At 37.1% G+C, this 20,270-nt stretch overlaps 1 protein-coding gene across 2 annotated transcripts in view; it reads left to right on the forward strand.

Moving 5' to 3' along the window:
• Nucleotides 1-20,270, forward strand: part of GABRB1 (gamma-aminobutyric acid type A receptor subunit beta1) — a 377,502-nt gene that overhangs the window by 257,356 nt on the left and 99,876 nt on the right. For both annotated transcript variants that reach the window (XR_003520832.2, XM_027599170.2), the window contains exon 5: nucleotides 4,776-4,858. Coding sequence is in view for 1 of the 2 variants with exons in the window: in XM_027599170.2 (XP_027454971.1) it covers nucleotides 4,776-4,858 (83 nt within the window). In the remaining variant the exon portion in view is untranslated. The remainder of the gene's footprint in view (nucleotides 1-4,775; nucleotides 4,859-20,270) is intronic.

Below are 20,270 nucleotides of genomic sequence, written 5' to 3' on the forward strand. Positions count from 1 at the left end.
CTGTCATGAAACTGTACCTCTGGGAAGTCTGTGTTCAGAAAAACAGTTAATGCTTTTACCTATAGCTGGTTCTACTGTATTGTACTTTCATTTGCTATCAACCAATAATAATGTTTTCACACACTCAGAATGAATGACTTGGGTGTGAAAGTTAAAAACAAAATTGAAAAATCACTTCAGTCTTGAAGCTCTCAACCCATTCAGTTTGCAATTTTTGGCACCTTTGATTCCATAGACGATTTAGAATCTCAGGCTGCTTCAGCCACACTGTGAGTACATTTCCGTATGGAAGTGTTAATCAATTGTGGAGGTGACTAACCACTACTGAGCAATTACATTTGGCAAAGTGAACAAATGGAAACATTGGAAACAGTCATTCTTAGAGGTATTCATTGTTGCTTCTTACCCAGAAGACAGAAGAGCTGATGCCCAGGGACATTTCTCTTTTTATTGATGATCCTGGGAATTCTTGCTCAGCCTTTTTTTCTCACAAAGAGCTCAGGACACTCTACTCACTTAGCCATAAGTATTTCAAAATCTAGAAACGCCAAACCCTTAAATTAGCAGAGACCAATACTCAGTTACATACATTTCTACAGGCCACAACATAAATTTATGAATTCCTGCGTATGTAGGTGTCCCTGCCTGAGCTTCAGTGATTCCTTCTTTCTTGAGATAAGAGACCTTTATCGGTCCCTGGTGACAACATTTGTATGAGTGCAACTTTCCTTCCAGCTTTTACTAAATAATTTGGAAGAGTTGGCACCTAATCCAAGTTGAGCCAATGAAATCCTCTTGAGAATTTGAAATTTGGAACAGGTAGATCCCAAGAAGGAAGTTATTTCACTAATGTCAGTGTTCTTCAGAGAAAGTCAGGCACTTTTCACAGCTCTAGTTCCTAGAGCTAGTTCCCTTTTTGAGTTGTGATTACTTTACTTTCCTTGGTTTCATAATGAAACTTGAGGCAGATGTAAACTGGTCCAGGTGATACTAGTTGAGAAATCATCAGATCATGGGCAAGCCTCTGGTGTGATATATAGTTTCCCAAGGTGATTATCAATTAGATATTATATCTATTGATTGCTAAATGGATTGATCATAACAAGTAGCAACAGTAAATTCAGTTATGCTTTAAAAAAGATTTTTTTTTGTCACTCACAACTCCAGGACACATATCTATGAAACATTTGTTATTCATTTATACACAATGCTTTGTTGGCTTTTCAAATTGCTTTGTAAAAATTCCAGAGCTTCACAACATGGGAATCAGCGATTCAACAAAAGATGCATGTCCTTATTCTGATATGATGTGGTTCACTTACTTGATGACACATGTCTGAAAATGAGGTCAGTTAAGTGAGATATGCTGACCAAGAGGGCTCAAATGATGCTCTCAAGTATCCCTAAAGCTCTTCCATAATTCCATAAATATTTGATTTTAATTTGATTTTTAAATATTGTAATTATCTTAAGCTATAATAAGAAGCATGCACACTGTAATGCATCCTATGCCACATTTTAATGCATTCAAGACCATCATAGTATTAACTTCTGCTACCAGATTAACTTATGCAGAGCATGAAGCAACAAGTAAAGCTTCCCTTTAATCCATATTAAACACTTGCTAGAGTCCAATCATCTAGGGATGTATCTGAACCTTTGCAAAAGTGTGATTGATTATAGAGGAGGTTCCTTGATAAACTGGGGGTTCCCTCCTGCTAATTCAGGGAAGCCTATAGCCAGTCATGTAAGATTTTAGAAGTAAGTGTTTCCTTCCTTATTAGGATTTTTTGATACTATACAAATAAAATCCAACACAAAAATAATTGGTGCTGAGAGAGATATAAGATCATAATTCTCATTGTACCGCCTGCTTTCAAATTCTGTGCTCATTAAAATAGATGTCAACATTTGAATTTATAAGGTAATTTTATATTAACAAAATACGGCTTTCATTTCATTTGTATTTTATATATTGAGGTTCTCTAGAAGATTTCATTTTATTAAAATTATCCTCAGAGGAAAAATGTTTGAAAACCACCGTTGTAGCAGGGTTTCTCAACCTTGGCACTACTGACACTTTGGAATAGATCATTCTTTATTGTTGGGTGCTATCCTGGGCATTGTAAGATGTTTAGCTGCAGCCCTGGCCTCTACCCACTGGATGCCAGTAGCAAGCCTCCACCCCCAGTCTGATGATCAAATATACGTCTCCAGATATTGCCAAATGTCCCCTGTGGGGGAAAAAGTATCCCTGGTTGAGAATTACTGGCTAAATCATAGGACTGGCCACACTATTAATTTCTAGGGAATGTTCATATCCTCCTGAATTTTTTAATGCATAAGCAGCTATTAAACAAAGAATATAGTAAAGTAGATAGGTGATTTTTAAAACATTTTAAATATTTATTGTGTCATCTTATTGAGGGTATTTGAGATACATGCAAGCCATAAAAATAATGTTGTGGAATTGTATTTCCAGACAACAAAAGATAATTAATGATATATTATTAAGTGGAAAAATTAATTCATGTGATAATGGGAGTGGGAAGCAATAAGGAATCTGGTAAAACACTTTTATATGGCAAATTCTGGAATACAACTAGTTTTCATATTTTTTGTAAAGTACTTTGAAGAAATTTTTAATTGAATTTTAAAATTCCTTTTGCTCTTATATAAAGCTAAAATAAATCTGATTAAATTGACCAACATCCTGTCTGAGAAAGGCTTCAAAGGGAACATGCAAATGTTCATTTTGGTAAACTTCCATTTTTTAAAAACATTTATTTATTTATTTATTTATTTATTTGAGAGAGAGCACAAGTGGGGGGGAGGGCTGAAGGAGAAGGAGAGAGAGAACCTACAGCAGACCCCCCCCACACACACACTGAGCACAAAGGCCCCAGGGCTTGTTATCTCAGGATCCTGAAATCATGACCTGAGCAGAAATCAAGAGTCAGCCACTCAACCGACTCAGCTATGCAAGCGCCCCTAAACTTTCATTTTTTGTAAGGAAAGCCAAAGAGAAATTGGAAACAGTTAGTGTATTTCCTAATAATGTTTTTAAGAAGGTGCCTGTTAGGTTAACACAAATGACCAAAATAATAACATGTCTTAGCAGCCACAAAAAAACATATAGTTTCGAGAAACACCTTGTTGAATTTAAATATACTGTTAATGGGAGTGTAAATTGGCACAACCTCTATGAAGGGTGATGTAGCAAATTTTTAAGTGTATATACCATTTTTTCTAACAATTCCTGTTCTAGAAACAGCCAACGGATATAGCCAGACATAGTAGAGTATGTTAGTATATTCGGGGCATCTTCATCTGTAACAGTAAAAAAATAGGAAATGATGTAAATGCCCACTGAAGTGTGATTAGAAAAATAAATCATGATCTTTCCATACAGCTGAACCTGCTATGGTAAATTTTTTTTAAGACGGCTTATTATTTACTGACACGGAACCAAATCCAAGATGCATTGTTAATGAAAACAAGCAAGGTTCAGAACAGGGGACATAGTAGATGCTATCTAAGAAGTTTCCCCCTAAGAAGACATACCTGTCTTCTTTTGCATACAGAGTATTTATGGAAAATGTCCAATGTTGTAGCTCTTGGGGATTAAGGCAGAAAGGAAACATAACTAAATTTTAATCTTTTGAATTCTTTAAATTATGATTAGACATTACTTCGTGGAGAAGGATCGTGTAATTTGTTTTTCAAGAAAAGTACTTTGTCAATTCCTAAGTGATACCAAATGTTTGTAAGTATGGACTAACCATAGGAATTTAAGTTACTCTCAGACTCCACATTCTAGGAAACAGACAAGAGAAAATGGAGGGATAATGGAAACCCCAGTAGGATATCTAGAGTCAAAGTCCCGGGATTTGCATAAACAAATAAGCTGAGTGGAGAACAGAAGGTGGTAAATATGGTGTGAACACCAATCCTAGGATAATGTTTCTTTTCTGGTTATACGTTACCGGCTGAGTATAGGTAGGTGAGGATCTCAGAGATGAATCCAACAAATCTCGCTAATAGTGGGGAATGAATGTGAAGCCCCAAATGTCATGGAGGATGGGTTTTATTGTTTTTGTCATTTTTCTTGTTGTTTTATTACTAGGTTATAGTAGGAGAGGGAGATAAGTTTTGATGCATAGTGTTGATCTCCTCCTACTCATAAGGCCAGACTTGCTGTAAATATTGTCACAGACATTGCTATAGTAAGTTTAAGAAGGACCATGGGATAATAACAGTTGTAACATGACCGTCATTTGTGGAGCAGTAAGTATGGGGCAGCAGGCTAGGAGTTTGAACACATTATCTCTTTTACTCCTCATAACCATCCTTTGCAGTAGGTTTTTTTTTTAAGATTTTATTTATTTATTCATGAGAGACAGAGAAAGAGAGAGAGAGGCAGAGGGAGAAGCAGGCTCCCAAGGAGCAGGGAGCCTGATGCGGGACTCGATCCCAGGACACTGGGATCATGACCTGAGCAGAGGGCAGACGCTTAACCATCTGAGACACCCAGGCTCCCTGCAGTAGGTGTTTTGATTGATGAGGGGACCTAGGCTTATGGAGATAAATAAGCCAGAGCCAGCTCACACACCTAGTGGGCAGCAAAGAAAGACTTGCTCTTAATCTGCTCACCTTCAAAAGTTTTAATCACAAAATTTTGATGCCAACCAGTAAACATGATTTGGGGGTGGGAAGCCTGGAAATGAAAGTCATCATCCTTATGAAGCTGTCTTTTCTCTCTCTCATCCTGACAGGATCACAACCACAGCTGCATGTATGATGGATTTACGAAGATATCCTCTGGATGAACAGAACTGCACTCTGGAGATTGAAAGTTGTGAGTTACTTGGACAGGGGAATGAGAAAGAGGGATGTTTGCTTGACCCAATTAAATTCAACTTTGTACTGAGTAATTGGTACTGAGATACTTTTAGCTACACCACCCTGCCAACTTTTCAAGAGATTCACAGTCCAGTGACATCTCCTCTCAGTTGGTGGCTCAAGGGTCATTTCAATGCAGTTATGTTTTTGAAACATTAGAGAAAGTCCACTTATTTTAGCTGGACAGTTTACGAATGCATGCTTTTCTCTTTAGAGTGGAGTTTCCCCAAAGCCCTTCTAATACGCAAGCTGCATTAATAAGAGAAGAAAAACATTTTAATATGAAAAGACCTTGTGAGATTGTTTTTGGTTGTATAGTCTGTGCACCTGAATGACTGTAAATTGTTGGCTTTTAGAAAAACAGTATGTTAGAATCTTGTGCACATTTGTCTTTCTTCATGGGAAGAACAGGATGATAAATGGTATTCATGAGGCTTGTGCTTTGGGCCAAAGAGTTGATGTTTTTCAAGTCTAGTGATTGATTTTTGTTTGTCTTCTTGTGCTGTTTTTCAATGATTGCTTTCTTAACAATCAGAATATTTTAGTCACTAATATTTAATCTTATTGACTGTTTCATTGTTCCTCAGCCATCAACATTCAGGCAGTTGAGCCCGTTTATTGTGAATACCAGGCCTAGGCAATTTCCTGGTTTTCAGGGGCACAGAAGGGTGGCAGGCAGTAATTCAGAGCATTATAACATGGCTTAATGTAATGTGAGAAATAGATATTTATTTAGATAATCTAAAATAGTTCTAGATCTAAACATCAAAATAGCAAAGGAAAATTTCAGGTGACCCTATAGTATTATTAAAGAATAAATGTATTCACCAGTGTCTGATTATTAAGCAATTACATTAATTTTCTAGTTTTACTATATGTAGGCTTGGAAATAAATAGAAATGTTTATGTAGAAAGAGCTGTATAGACATACATATTGATCTACTCCCACTATAACCTGGAATGAACAAGATCATTCATGAGCTATTCTTTAATTAATATTCTAATTTTAAAATATATCATATAAATAAGTTGGTTGAAATTATTGATGGTGACTTTTGGTTTAAATGCCAATGACAACCAAATTCAAACCACAGGAATGAAATATGAACCCAACTATTTATTAATGGCTGTGATGTGTAATAAATTAGGCTGAACTTTAGCTTTTAGAACTGATACAGAAAGAGAAGAATGAATTCATTATTCATTCATACAGGTTGGCTTTTACCCTCGACCTCTCTTCCGTTGATTCTACTGATTGTTACCTTTGCTTCTGTGTTGGTCAGCATTAAGATTTGACAACCTCTTGAAATTTCAAGGTTTTCTGGTTACACCATTCAATTTTAACTTGAATTGTTTCTGTGTTGTAGATTGCAAGTACTAAAATTAGCAGCATTTTCTCACAAAATATATGTTTTATTTTATAATGCATATCAAGTTTTCCTGTTATCATAGGTTTATATTTTTCTTTGAGCAGGGGATTTTCTTTGTTCAGACTTAGAAAACAGTTGACTTTTAGGTCCATTTATCATATCATATAATGACCAAAAAAAACTGTAAACAAAGCAGAAATTAAACATAACTTTTGTGGGGCAGGGATGGGGGAAGTCCAAGCAACCTGGCAGTCCAAAGTTATCATAAAAACGATGTCAGGCAAAAAGGGGTGACCCGAGCATATCATAATCATTGAGACAGTTCAGTAAGATGCAATCAGTTGTCTGGATAGATGGATAAGGCATAGTAATTAGGACCCTAAAATCAGCTAATATGTAGGAATGCAGGCAGATGGTGACCGTCATCAAAGTAATCCAATAGCAGTTCACAGAAATCTGGTCCCTAAAGATATTTACCTAAAGTAAAGCAAAAACTCAGGCCTGGAGAACTGGTGCAATGTGGAGTCTATGAAGGCAGGAACCTGGGAGAAAGGGGGTAAAAAATGGAACTGTCTTCTACTTGCCAAACAAAAGCTAGACATTAATATAACACCTCTGTAACGTAAGTATTTCTAACAACATTTGAGATAGTATGTATCTGAGGCTCAGAGAATTAAATAACTTACCCAGGAATACAGGGCAAGGATAGTGGTAAAATGGGGATTCAAACCCAGATGATATACTTTCCATCACAGAACCCTGCTGTCAGTAGGTGAGCAAGGCAGCAGAACATAAATGATTAGAAGCGTAATACCAATTGGAACCACTCTCAGCTAGGTTGAGGATGCTGACTCAACCAAAGACTGGTCTGTATTTCCTAAAATTATCCCTGATAAATAGATCTCAGAAGCTGAAGCAGAATTTTGCTTTTAGATCAAAGGTGAAATGATTGCAACTGTGTAGAGTGAGGGTAGTCAGTCTGTGGATGCAGGAAACTGAGTAGTTCTTGATTCCATTGATGTTAACCTAAAAAAAAGTATAAAGGCCTCAAATGACAACATTGCTTACCTTAATATTTTACTTAAAATGTATCCTTTTTTTAATTAGCCACTGTAAAGAGATTTTAAATCTTCAGAGTAATAACTTCAAGTAACCAAATAACATATGGCAATAATATCCCACTCTCCCTGCTTGTGTTCCCTCTCTTGCTGTGTCTCTCTCTGTCAAATAAATGAAAAATCTTTAATAATACGGAGTCCGAATGAGCTTTGCTTGTTTTTGTCTGCATACATAATCAATATGTTGCTAAGTATCAGTAAGTACTGAGTCTGTCAGTCATCTATATTTTAACTCTTCATGAAGAGACTTGTGTTGCATTATTTGCTGAAACAGCTCTCCCTGAACTGACAGTTTATGAAGACTATAACTGAGCTGTAAAGTGATTACAAATGAGAAGCTCTCGTATTAGTTGGGAGATAAGAATGATAAAGTGGACGTTCTGATAAAGTGGACGTTCTGCCAATGTAAGATTGCACCAGTCACACTTTTGTGACCAATAGAGTGGAAACTTGACCTACCTTGCAAAATTTACTGGCTTATGTTCTCTTCCAACACCATCCCAAGGATGGGGAAATGTTTTTCTTGGTTATGTCCTTTGAGACAAATTAAAGATGTTTTGCTTTACTTTAATGTCACCTAGTCAAGTAAAATTGGAAAGGCCATAAAGCCTTGTAAAATTGAAAATTTACTTGAACTTGGAGCCCATTAATAGCTTCTTGGCCCTGGGCTGCTATAAAATGAGTTAATGGCACATAGAAAATGCAATCAAGGAATTTAGTATTAAGAGGATTTGGAATTTGAAATCAATAAACCTATCATATGAGGGCTTGATAGCCACAAGCTTCCTGGAGATACAGAAAGCGTTTGCGATAATAGTTGTGGAGGATTCAAGTGCCTTTCCCCGTTCCTTGCAGCAACAATTGAAGAAAATCTCAGCAGATAGTGTTACCTCTACCCAAAAAGGTAGAAGCCATTTCAGGTCTGAAATCTCCTAGTGATCTCATCTGTCTTCTTCTAGACTTCCTTATATCTTCACCATGCTGAGTCAGCCCCCTGCATTTCAAAGGAAGAGGTACTTCTATTCCCTGTACGGACTGACCTGACCCTTGTGTTCAGGATTCCATCTCTTCTTCCTCTGGGAATTGATTTTCTCAAGTTCACACACACTTCTACTCCTGCTCTCCTAGAGCCTCAGCCTCACCCTGTCTTCTACCTCTCTTCACAGCCTGAAAACTCTTATCATAATCACCTCTGCCCTATGCCCACATCTCTCCTTAAGCTTTTCTTAATCTGTCTGCTTTCTTTTTCTCCAAACTGCTTAAAAGATTGGTCTAGTCTTGTCTGTTGTCTAACTTTTTCTTAACCCACTGCAACCTGGAACCTGCCTTCCCATCTCCCACCTCCACTGACAGTGTTCTCAGAAACGTTACAAAGGGCCTCTATTTATGTACCATCTTTATTCTAATAATCCCCAAACTTATAACTCCAGCTCAGATATCTTCGAAGCCCCAGACTGATACATAGCACTCTTCTTGGCATATTTGCCTTTATGTTTCAAAGACTTCTTAAATTTAATTTGCTCAAAACTTAACTATCAATTTTTCTCTCCCAAATGAGTTTCCTTTCTAGTCTCTTCATCCCACTACCCAACCAGCATCCTAGGATTAGTGGTTAACATTTCCCTCACACGCCTCCCATCCCATCTATTGCCAAGTACCATCCATTCTATTTGCAAGATATTTATATTATTATATTATTATATTTATCAAGCCCTTTCACCACTCTTCCAGCCTTCCTGCTACCAGACCACCATTACTTCTTACCTGAATCACTGTAGCCATCTTTTTATTGGTCTTCTTGTTTTCACTCCTGACTCTCCCCAACCCATTCTATACCCAGCAGCCAGAGTGATCTCTGCAAGATGTAAATTGAATCATATTCTATGCTTTAAAAACCTTCAGAGATTTCCCATTGCACCAATAAAACTCTCCATACTTCTTAATATAACCTTCAAGCTTCTGTGTGACCTGCCCTCCCTTGATATCTCCACTCTCATCTATGGCTGTCTTTCCCTTGCTTACTACCCTAAACTCCAACACCCCACGGATTCTTTGTTTCTTGCAGACTAAGCTTTCCTCTGTCTCATTATCTTCACCATCTTATTTCTTCTGGCTGAAATGTTTTTCCTTATCATGGTGATTTCCTCTTATTCTATAGTTCCCACCTACGATGCCACCTCCTATAAGAAGTTTTCCCGAGAATCCAATCTAAATTAGGAACCCCTATTTATTTTATGCAAAATTATGTTAGTTTCCCAAATAGCACTTAGCAGTATTTGTTTCCATGTTTACTGTTTTTTTCCTTTCTGTGGATTATAAACTCCATGAAGGGAGGGAGTTTTGTTCACCACACCATAATTAAAACCTAGTCTCATACCTGACAATAAGTACCTGTGGGGTGTATGTTTGCTAAATTTTTTGGCTCCAGACATTTCAAGTCTTTTGCATTTTAGAAGGTAAATCTAGCTCTAATTTCTTCAGGTAAAATTTAAGGCAGGGATTTTTTTTATGTGCAATGAAATATTCTTTCATTTGTGCAGTTTTATGTTCACACCTTAAGACTAACTCAAAAATTTAAGATTGTAAGTGTGTCAACCAAGAGCCAGTTAGGGAATTTTGCTAGCCTGGTAAATATGATGAATTACTATCATTGGTGGGGTGGGGGTGGAGGGGGCTTCACTTGAATCATCAACTATCCACATCCCTCCTACCTAAACCACAACAAATTTATCAAAAAAAGGAAACACTTAATAATACCTGGTCATTTTTATACTTGTTCTCTTTAAAAATGGTTTGGAAATTTTTAACTTAGGCATTGTCTTAACATACTCAATTTTGTGAACTTACTACTCTATCTCTTACTTTCAGAATATTGTCACTGTATTGATTTAAATGTCTTGGTAGTAACACCGTGTACACAGAATGTCAAGCCATAGTCATGTTGGATTATTTCCAAAATAAAATTGTTTCCTCATCCAAAAAATAGCAAGTGATAAGAAAAATGTGTCTACCTAATAAAGCAGCCCAACTTAGCTGTGGAAAATTCCCTGAGAAAATGTGATGTTTGCAGAAGTGAAATGTTAAGCTTTATTTAACACCTTGAAATAAAATCAAAATAAGTATAGTATTCAGACATGAGACAGGAGCAGTTCTATAAAAGTCTGTGCTGGTAAAGCCACATGTGGAGAAATGTGTCCAGTTCTTAATGCCATATTAAGATAATTTCCTTCAGAGAAGAAGACCAAGATATCTGGAAAGCAAATTTTAGGGAGGCATAACAGACATTTCCAAATGTTTTAAATGCTATCATATAGAAGAGAAACCTTACATTTGGTGTTGCCCAGTGTATTAGTCAGGATTCTCTAGAGAAACATAACCAATCGAGAGAGAGAGAGATTTATTATAAGGAATTGGCTCATACAATTATGAAAGCTGATAAGTCCAAGATCTGTAGTGTGAGTCAGCAAACTGAAGAGTTTGATGGTGTGGCTCTAGTCTGAAGGCCAGCAGGCTTGAGACCCAGGAAGAGCCAGTGTTTCAATTTGAGTCTGAAAACAAGAAAAAACTGGTTGTCCCCAGTCAAAGATAGTCAGGCAGAAGGAACTCTTTCCTGCTCTGAGGAGGGTCAGTCTTTTTGTTTCATTCGGGCCTTCAACTGACAGGTGAGGACCACTCACATTAGGGAGTACAGTCTACTTACTCAGTCTGCTGATTAAAATGCTATTCTCACAAAAACACCCTCACCAGAACATGCAGAACAGTGTTTGACCAGCCATCTGGGCATCCAAGTCAAGATGACACAGAACTATCACAACCAGAGTGCTAGATTTGAACCCATTTAATTCAATTCAACTAGCATTTCTTAAGTGGTGACTATATGTGGCTCTGTGTGCCAAATAAATCCTGATGATACAGCAATAACCAAGTACATGGGTGGGCAGAAGTTATAGGAAGGCGGATGTAGAATTTAAGAGAAATATTTGCAATGAGCAAAGGTGACCATTCATGAAATAAGTCTTTGCTAAAGAAAGACTTCCCATCCCACAGAGGCTTTTCAATTAATTGGAAATGGCCGCCTACCAGTATTAATGTAAAAGACATTCCTCTTTGAGAGGCCAGTTAATTATACAACCTTAAAGATTCCTTTAAGCCCTAAAATCTAGGACTCAGAGAGTTTATTTAATTTAGTTACATCACCAATAAATTACTTTACGTGCTTGTCTAAAATATTGGTTCTAAAGTGATTGTGATTTATAAAGGATATTAGAATATAGGAAAAATGTTATGAATACATGAACATATACTCACAAGAAAAATCTGAAATATAAGATAATTACAAGCAAAACCTTTGAATCATTCTTATTTTATTGCTGCCTGCCAAATCATTAATTCTGATCTGAAATAATTAAAAATAGCATCTACAACATGCTGCACACTTTCTATTCACGGATGCTAAAACACCAAAAATAACAGAAGTAAATTGAACTTCATGAATGATTCATGGCTTCCCTTGCTTTATGTCCCCATTGTCAAGGAAATTAGCAGCATTGGATATCTTCTTAGATAAATTTGATTTTGCCATATTCAGTAGACTACTTAATGAAAATGAATATTTCACATTTATGTTCATAGAAATGTTAATAAATTTTAGTGCCTGTAGGTTTTTTGATGAGCAGAGGGGTGGGTGTAGGGAAGAAGGGAATACTTTCTGAATTAATTTATTCCTTTTTCCAGGTTGCTTCTTTGAAACTGTGAAAAAGCACTCTTTGTGAAAAGTCTCTGATCCTTTAAAGTTATAAAATAAAAGCCAGTGGAGGAATGGAGTTCTTTTTATGAAAATTAGTTTTGCAATCAACTTGACTGTAAAGTTAGCCTTTTAGCTGTTCACTTCGATCCTATAGGCAGTTTATTATCCATATATGGATAAGTGGCTCTGTAGATTGATGACGAGATCTCTGATTTACCAATTTAGATTTCTAGAAATTTCTTCTCTCCGTGGTGCTCTGTTGGATGACAATTTTACTACTAGCTTCCTAAGAGTAAGTCAAAATAAAGCTTATGGTTTTGCCTAAATGCTTTAGGTATTAACTAAACACTTAAAGACACATTTTGTAATGGAACTTCAATCTTCTAGAACTAGACATCCTTGCTAAACTGAGAGCTTTGGTTCACTTTAGATCCAAACTTAATAATAATGATAGCTAATATTTATTGATTATACATTATGGGCCATACACTTAACAAAGATTTCTCATTGAATTTTCACCAAAACCCTATTGTTCTATCCCACTTTATAGAGGAGAAAATCAAAGTGCCGTGGTAGTAACTTGCCTCAAGTCACAAAATGATAGTGGTCCAAATGGGATTTGAACTCAAGCAATCTGACATGAAAGTCTAAGATTTAGCCCTTATATTACAGCCTCTTAAGAAAACGCTTCTCTCAAGCTTCCCCACTGTATTTGAGTTGGGTGGTTTTTAAGTGTGCTTTATCTGAACACAAATTAGATACCTGAGAACAGAGCAGGTTTTAACTGGTCCTTCTCCTCTGTACTGAATCTGTCTCAATTCATTTTCTATGTGGGCATTTATTTTCTGACATTCTTGTCAACTAAACTAAATATTGATATAATTTAAAGAACAACTATTATTTTACCAGGTCACTTCTATAATTGCAACAGATCACACAATGGTCAGAAATCCTTTCTCTTCTAAATTGCTACAGATACTAGTTCCCTAGTACAGATACTAGTATCTGTATATATGAAAATCCTTTTCATATAGTGTTAGGCCTGACTGACTGTAGTGAGGCTATAGTTTCAGTCTATTCAGTACTCATCATCTGGATGCATGAACATCTGTAATCTTGGAAATGGACATATTCTCTTGAGAGGTCTTGACTTGCATTATTCTCTGAACCACATCCATATAGGAACTGTGTGACAATATGTATAATTTAGTTTTCATTTAAATTACTTTATTCTTGGGGCGCCTAGGTGGCTCAGTCGTTAAGCATCTGCCTTCGGCTCAGGTCATGATCCTGGGGTCCTGGGATCAAGCCCTGCATCAGGCCCTGCTCCATGGGAAGCCCACTTCTCCCTCTCCCAATCCCCTGCTTGTGTTCCCTCTCTCACCGTGTCTCTCTCTGTCAAATAAATAAGTAAAAATTTTTAAAAAAATAAAATAAATTAGTTTATTCTTATTTTTAAGATCAAAGATTTTAAAAGGGAGCTTTTAAAAATATTGATCCCATGGGGCGTGTGGGTGACTCAGTCGGTTAGGCGTCTGACTCTTGATCTTGGCTCAGGTCTTGATTTTAGGGTTCTGAGTTCAGGCCCCACATTGGGCTCCACACTCAGCATGGAACCTACTTAAAAAAAATTGTAAAATCTTGATACCATGACCCCACCCTGGACAATAACATCAAAATTTGTAGAAGGTGGGCCTTTGCACAACCACTTTTTAGCTCCCCGATTATTTCAATATGCAGCCAAGTTTGACAGGCACTGCATTAAGGCTATAATGCTTTGAATTTTTGCTCCTCACTTTCTAATAGACCCAGTTCTCTAAATGGGAAGGCAAATGGAAACAGAACTGAGAGAAGAAAGGACAGCAAAGAACAGAAAATAGCATGATTTTCAAAGAAAGAAATCATTGAAATGATCAAAGGAGAAAATTCAAGCTATTCTTTTCTTTATCCCCTCTGGCAGAAGGCTCCTTTTTTTTTTTCTTTCAAAGTGCATGCCTTGAAATAAATAGGTGGACCGATGGACCCTGCATTTCACTGGAATTAAGTGCTTCAGACATTCAAAGCCATGTAATAATAAATCAAGTTGTTACAAGACGTTAGTCTATTTTAAAAGCCCCAATACCTATACCATGTATTAATATGAATGCAATCGATGACACATTAATTTGTATAATGATGCTGTGGTGAATGGAGTTATACTTGGGAGAGAGTGGTATGCACATTGGCTGGTTAGTAACATTTGCTTTCATGTTAAAAAAAGAAAAAAGCTTGTTAAAATTTATATTTGAATGAACGCACAGAAATAGGGCTTTCACAGGAATAGTTTATCAAACCAAAATCGAGTATAGTTTGTTTCAACCACAAAAAAATAATATAATAATAATTTCTGTATTCATCTTCATCACCCTGCACCCAGTCCCATAGGCACTGACTGCACTCATCTGATTGTGTAAAAGGGCAGATTTGTCACAGGACTCCCACTAGGTGGTTGCATTGATTTCAAATAGATTGTATTCGCAGTACTTAGATTAATAGCCCTGCAATTCCAACAAAGAAAATTCCACCGAAGAGAGCCCAAGGGTTTCTGCTCCTACCTTAGAAACTGGCAGGGTGGAGACCCTTCACCTGTCTGAGACGCTCCCTGCCCCTGCTAGTCAAACCTTCACGTGCTCGTGGGGATCTGGTTATAAAATGCATTCTAGTTTAATGAGCTTGGGCTGAGGCCTGAGAGTCTGCATTCATCACGTGCTACCAGGTGACACCTATTCTGTTGGTCCATGGACCACAGTGAGTAGTAAGAATCCGAAGTAAAAAAGAAAAAACAAAACAAAACAAAAACCAAAAACCTGTCTCACCTGTGTTCCTCAATCTACATATGCAGGCTGTTTGCTTCCTACTGAGATTTAAATAATTAGCTAAAAGCCTAAAAGCCGTTGTCACACTGGTTGCTCAGCACTTGATTCAAGAGAGTTTTGAGTTTTAAATTAACTGAGGCAGAAAAGTCATTTTCAGGTGACCTGAATAACTTCCAAACACTGAAGCCCGAACAGCTTAGACTTTGTAAAGTACCCTGTGTATGTAACATTTGTGGGCTACCTTTTTATATGGGGAAGATTCCCAGATATAGTATGTCATTAGTACTCTTAGGCCCACCTTAAAAATAATACATGGGTGAATATTTTGTATGCAGAAAAGATTTAATCTCAGTAACAGAAAAAATAATGAAAAATATTCTAATGATTTTACTTGACTCTATGTCTACTAACTAGAGGATTTTAGTGGAAGAAGCAACAGTTTACAACTCAGCAATCTAGAGACCTGGGACTTAATGAGTCATTCTGAAGAGTCCGAGTCTGCCAGACTTTATTTTAATATTTTGATGTGAATCTTTCTCAACAGTGAATTCTAAAAATTATTTATTCTTTTTTCATGATTCAGACATACAGTCATAACTGTATTTTTCATAAGGTGCTGAAGCTCTAGCTTCCCCGGAAGCAAAGGCAGGTATAACAGGTTCTCACTCTAATCATTATGGTGACCCTAAGCCCTACATTTTTGTGAGTGACTTCCTGGGTGGAGTGGTGAAAGCCCCTTTCTACATAATTCATGTGTCCATTTTTTAAAAAATGTGTACTCTAGTCAAGTAAGCATATTTTTACAACTCAAGACAAAGGTGTTTTCCTGGCAAAGTTCTCATTTAATGTAACCTAGTCTCTTCATTAGGGAACAGTAATAATTCTATCAAGAGTCATTAGTTTCAAGGTCTCAGCCATTGTCTAGATCCTCAGTGTCTACTTCCTCATCACCTTCCTCCCTCCTGACTGCCATGGTGATGGGTTCTTAAGTCACCTGCATTCACTCAATATCCAGCTACTGAGTTATAAAGGTTTTCTACCTGTAATTTCCCACTGTTGCTGTCATTATTTTATCTCTTCCTCTTTGAATTTAAACATGCGATATATGCTGAAACTCTACCTTATTCTTTTTGAGAAAAGATATTTTACACAACTGTCATCTGATCTTATTGGAAGTATTAGGAAATGTCTCCTCCAAGAAATAAAAAGTAATACTCTCCCTACTGTCCTTCTGATTCTTCACATCCAGCCTTCAAGCTATTAAATAATCAAAGGGTCAAGCCTGACTTGGCTAAATTTTCACAATTTCCTGACCAGTATGTACAGTTATAATAAAACTAAATTTTCTTCCTAGGTTGCATGAAGTTTAAAAAAGAGAAGTATCCTTCTGCTACTGTGATACCAGGTCATAGTTACTTTTCTTAAAGTTTTACTTTGAAGAGAATTCATGCATAATCAATATTGAAAATGTCTATGTTTTGTTCCATTTGGGACTGAATGATAATAATAATAATAATTGCATGATGATGATAACAATAATAACATGACTATAAGTGCTACAATATAAGTAGCAAAAGCTAAAACCAAAGCATGCTGAGAGAGGATGTCTCAGATTGCCAAATGTAGATCATTAAAAAAGCAACCCACCTGGGTCAAGGCAAGCTCACCTGAGTCCAGGTGAGCTGTATGTGGAATATATATGGATGTATGAATGCATGCAGAGGGTTTAAACATGACAAAGATGACACAGGACACAAGTTCTGAGTCTTATACATCAGTCCAATACAATTCACATGGGAAGCCTCTTAGTGATGTTTTCTTAGACAGTCAACATCTACCCTTACAAGTAAGGTAAAATGGAGGAAAGAGATCAAAAAATTTAAAGTCTAGTATATAGAAAAATAATCTATGTGTATATTGGATTCACAAAGAATTAAACCAGGAGCATGTAAGTGAAAAAAAGCTAAACACACAGAGAAAGGAGAAGAATTAACCTTGGGTTGGCAGACAACAATAAGATGACATGAATTTCAAAGTTAGAAGTTTTTAGAAAGGAGGAACGAAAGTCACTTGATGCAACTCCCAGACCCAACCCCAGAGGTGTAGAAGGAAAAACAGCCAGTACTTTGAGAGGGCTATTGGGTAAGCTGAGTTTGCAAGGGAAAGCAAGGTTTTGTTGGAAACAAGTGGTGAGGACCAGGACATTGAGGATGGAGGAGATTTTGCTTATGCTAGACTATGTTCCACTGGGCACTGGAGGAGGATTTTGGGAATCGTGGAGGGCTGGAAGATGGAAAAAGAATAGAGAGAGTATAAATCCTTATGGGAGCTCATTAAGACAAAGCTAAAATGCCTGGTACAGTGCTTAACATACTTTATTCAGTATGGTGTGGTCACAGCTATCACCGATGTCCAGGGCAATCCGATGTTTGCTCTCCAGAACCCTGAACACTTCCAACTTCCATATCCATTGTGAGTGCTTCTTTCCCTCAGTTCTGTCATACCTGTCATCACTCTGATTGTTACCACTGTTGCTGGAGTGTCATCACTCTCCCCACTTCATTTCTAACCATTTTCTCCCTTCTCTTTTGGCTTTTACCTAAAAAGCTGATCTTTCTGTACATCACCTACTAATCAAAGCCCTCTTCTCCTCTGCTCTTGAGCTGACTGATAACAAAATGCCCGGAGCAACTATTCTTCTTGGCTCTGTCTATTTCTGAGTTCCCAGAGGTTTCGGATTCTTTTATAATATACAAGTGATTATTGTGCACATTTCATTCCCAACACTGTTAGTACTTCTAGGATGACAAGATGACTATACCATAGTCCCCCAAAGGCTATATTCCTAAGGTAGCATTTGTACAAATGCACAAATGTCATTTTCAAGAATTTTAGAGTATCAAAAACTAGATTATTGACCAATAACTAGAGAAATATTCTGTTGATATTTTAACATAGTGCTGAAGTCCAGTGCATTTTTGGGGGGTCAGGATCACAGACCAGTGACTCAATTCCTTTAAATTAACTTGGGATCACTTGAAAAGACTCTGTGGGAACATCTCTCTATCTTTGGCCGCTTAAATACAGCTATTGGTTGCAGCCCACTCCTGTGCATCTCACTGCCAAGCAGACTACTTTTCAACATTCTTTTGTGTGTTCTATGAAGCACCATGCAAATGATTGCTCAGCCTGCTTTATAGACAAGAAAGTGATGTGACAATGAATTTGTCCCACAGTTTCCCTCCCTAATTCTCAGGAAGGAAATCTCCATTTATTGCATTTGAAGTACTGTGGCCCCTACACAATTATAGATGAAACCTCCATTTCCTTAAGGAAGGAAATGGGGGGCCCATCCACTGATACATTTTCAAAAAGTATCACTTTGTGGGCTTAAGAGTCTAGTCTTTATCAGGAGTTTGGAGAATCAAGCAGAATATAAAAAAAAATCTTGGTTAATAATTCAGACACTCATAACTTTATTCATTCACCCACATACTGTCTATAGTCCTTATCAGGTATCAAGAACTGTTCTACACAAAACAAAGCCCCTAACCAGATATACCTTACAATCTATTATTGGGAAATAGAAAGAAATCAAAACAAAGTCACTGATATAAAATATAATGCAGAAGTATGATATGCTATGACAAATGAATTAAAGAAAAGAAAAACTGCGTAGAGGGATGGAGAGGGGTGTGTGTGTGAGAGAGAGAGAGAGAGAGAGAGAGAATAGGTGCAGATATGTATGTAACACTGTTTTGGATCAAGAAGCTATGAAAAGCCAGTAATTTTAACACTACTCAAGGAAGGACAAGCCAGTATATGTCCACATTTCATAGGCATGAAACAGGGTACTGAAGGGTTGAAAGATCTGTTCAACGCCACCAAGACACTCAATAATCTTGAACTGTTGGTTCTGGTCTTCTTCCCTGCTCCCTGTCTTGCCTCAGTTCAATGAATAAAAAGGGCATGCTTTAAATAAATGGCATGTGTGAAATCCTAACCACATTTATTCAATAACTTCAGGATAGTGTCACTACCAATGAGTCTGTAGAATTAGAAGTTATCTCAGTGGCTTTGAGAAACTTGTTTAATGTGTCCTTGCCCAATTACCTCAAGATAAAACATGATCACAACAGTGACCTTATGAGTAGAGAACAATTTTATACCTCCACCCAGTGTGGTCTGAGCTGTGGCTCAAGCAGTTGGAGAACAGTCCATATTGGAGCAACAAAGTTTCCCATTGTTGTCCACAGAGTTTCAGCCCTGTGATATGAGGTCTTTTATATCGACAGGGCCCACTGGGCTAGGTCTCATGGAGGTGGGTGTGCACATAATCCCATGTTTACCTTCAAAGGGAGCAGAAATGCTGCAGTGCTCTGGAAGTTACTTTTATCAAATCCTTATCAATCTCCATTATTATTTGCATATGACCAATTATGAATGTAAAGTTAGAGAATAATAGCACACATATACATGTACATATACATATACAATACATATATGAAATACTTTCATACATTTTCATTTGAGTCCCACAACAACCTGCAGGAAAAGTAAAATAGTTGTCAAGACTCCCATCATGCTGATATAGTCACCAAACCTGGGAGAAGTTAAATGAATTTGTCAAATATACAGGGTTAAAAAGTGGCAAAGCCCAAAAATAGGCTATAGGAAATTTTGCCCTGTTGAACCAGACTCTTCTAAGAGAACAGAAGAAGACACTTTGGAAAGCTTCATTTTACTTTCTTAGGTCTCAAAGGTATTTCTGAAAAGCAATAGTTTACTAAATAAAATCTAAATATCTTAAAACAAACTCTGTGGTTTCCCCCAAAGTGCTAATAATGACTCTGTGTATATAAGTGCGCTTAGTTAAAACTTAGATTCACAAATTTAACATTTGTGATGCTGTAGCCAATCAAAATTCTGTCAAGAAAACAGAAGAACCACTCAGTATATTAAAGATAGTAAAGGCTTTAATAGAGAGAACCAAGAGCATATACAAAGATTAGAGAACCTTCCCATGCATCTGGCAGCAATTGCCCCAGGAAAATAATGGCCTCTCCTCCTCCATCATCCAGATCTAGTGCCAATCCCTCTCTTTGGAAAACTCTAACCTGGGGACGGAGATTCTGTCAAAACTATATCTAGCTTCTGTTCAATGACATCTGAGGTAGTGATGCCAAGTAGACAATAAGCAAGCAAACATAGGCATGACAAAGTGATCTCAGAATTCTGTGTCATTATTTTTAAGTTTTCTAAAGCACACCCTGGAATC

Source organism: Zalophus californianus, chromosome 2 (genome assembly GCF_009762305.2).
Source record: "Zalophus californianus isolate mZalCal1 chromosome 2, mZalCal1.pri.v2, whole genome shotgun sequence".
Taxonomy (NCBI): Eukaryota; Metazoa; Chordata; class Mammalia; order Carnivora; family Otariidae; genus Zalophus; species Zalophus californianus.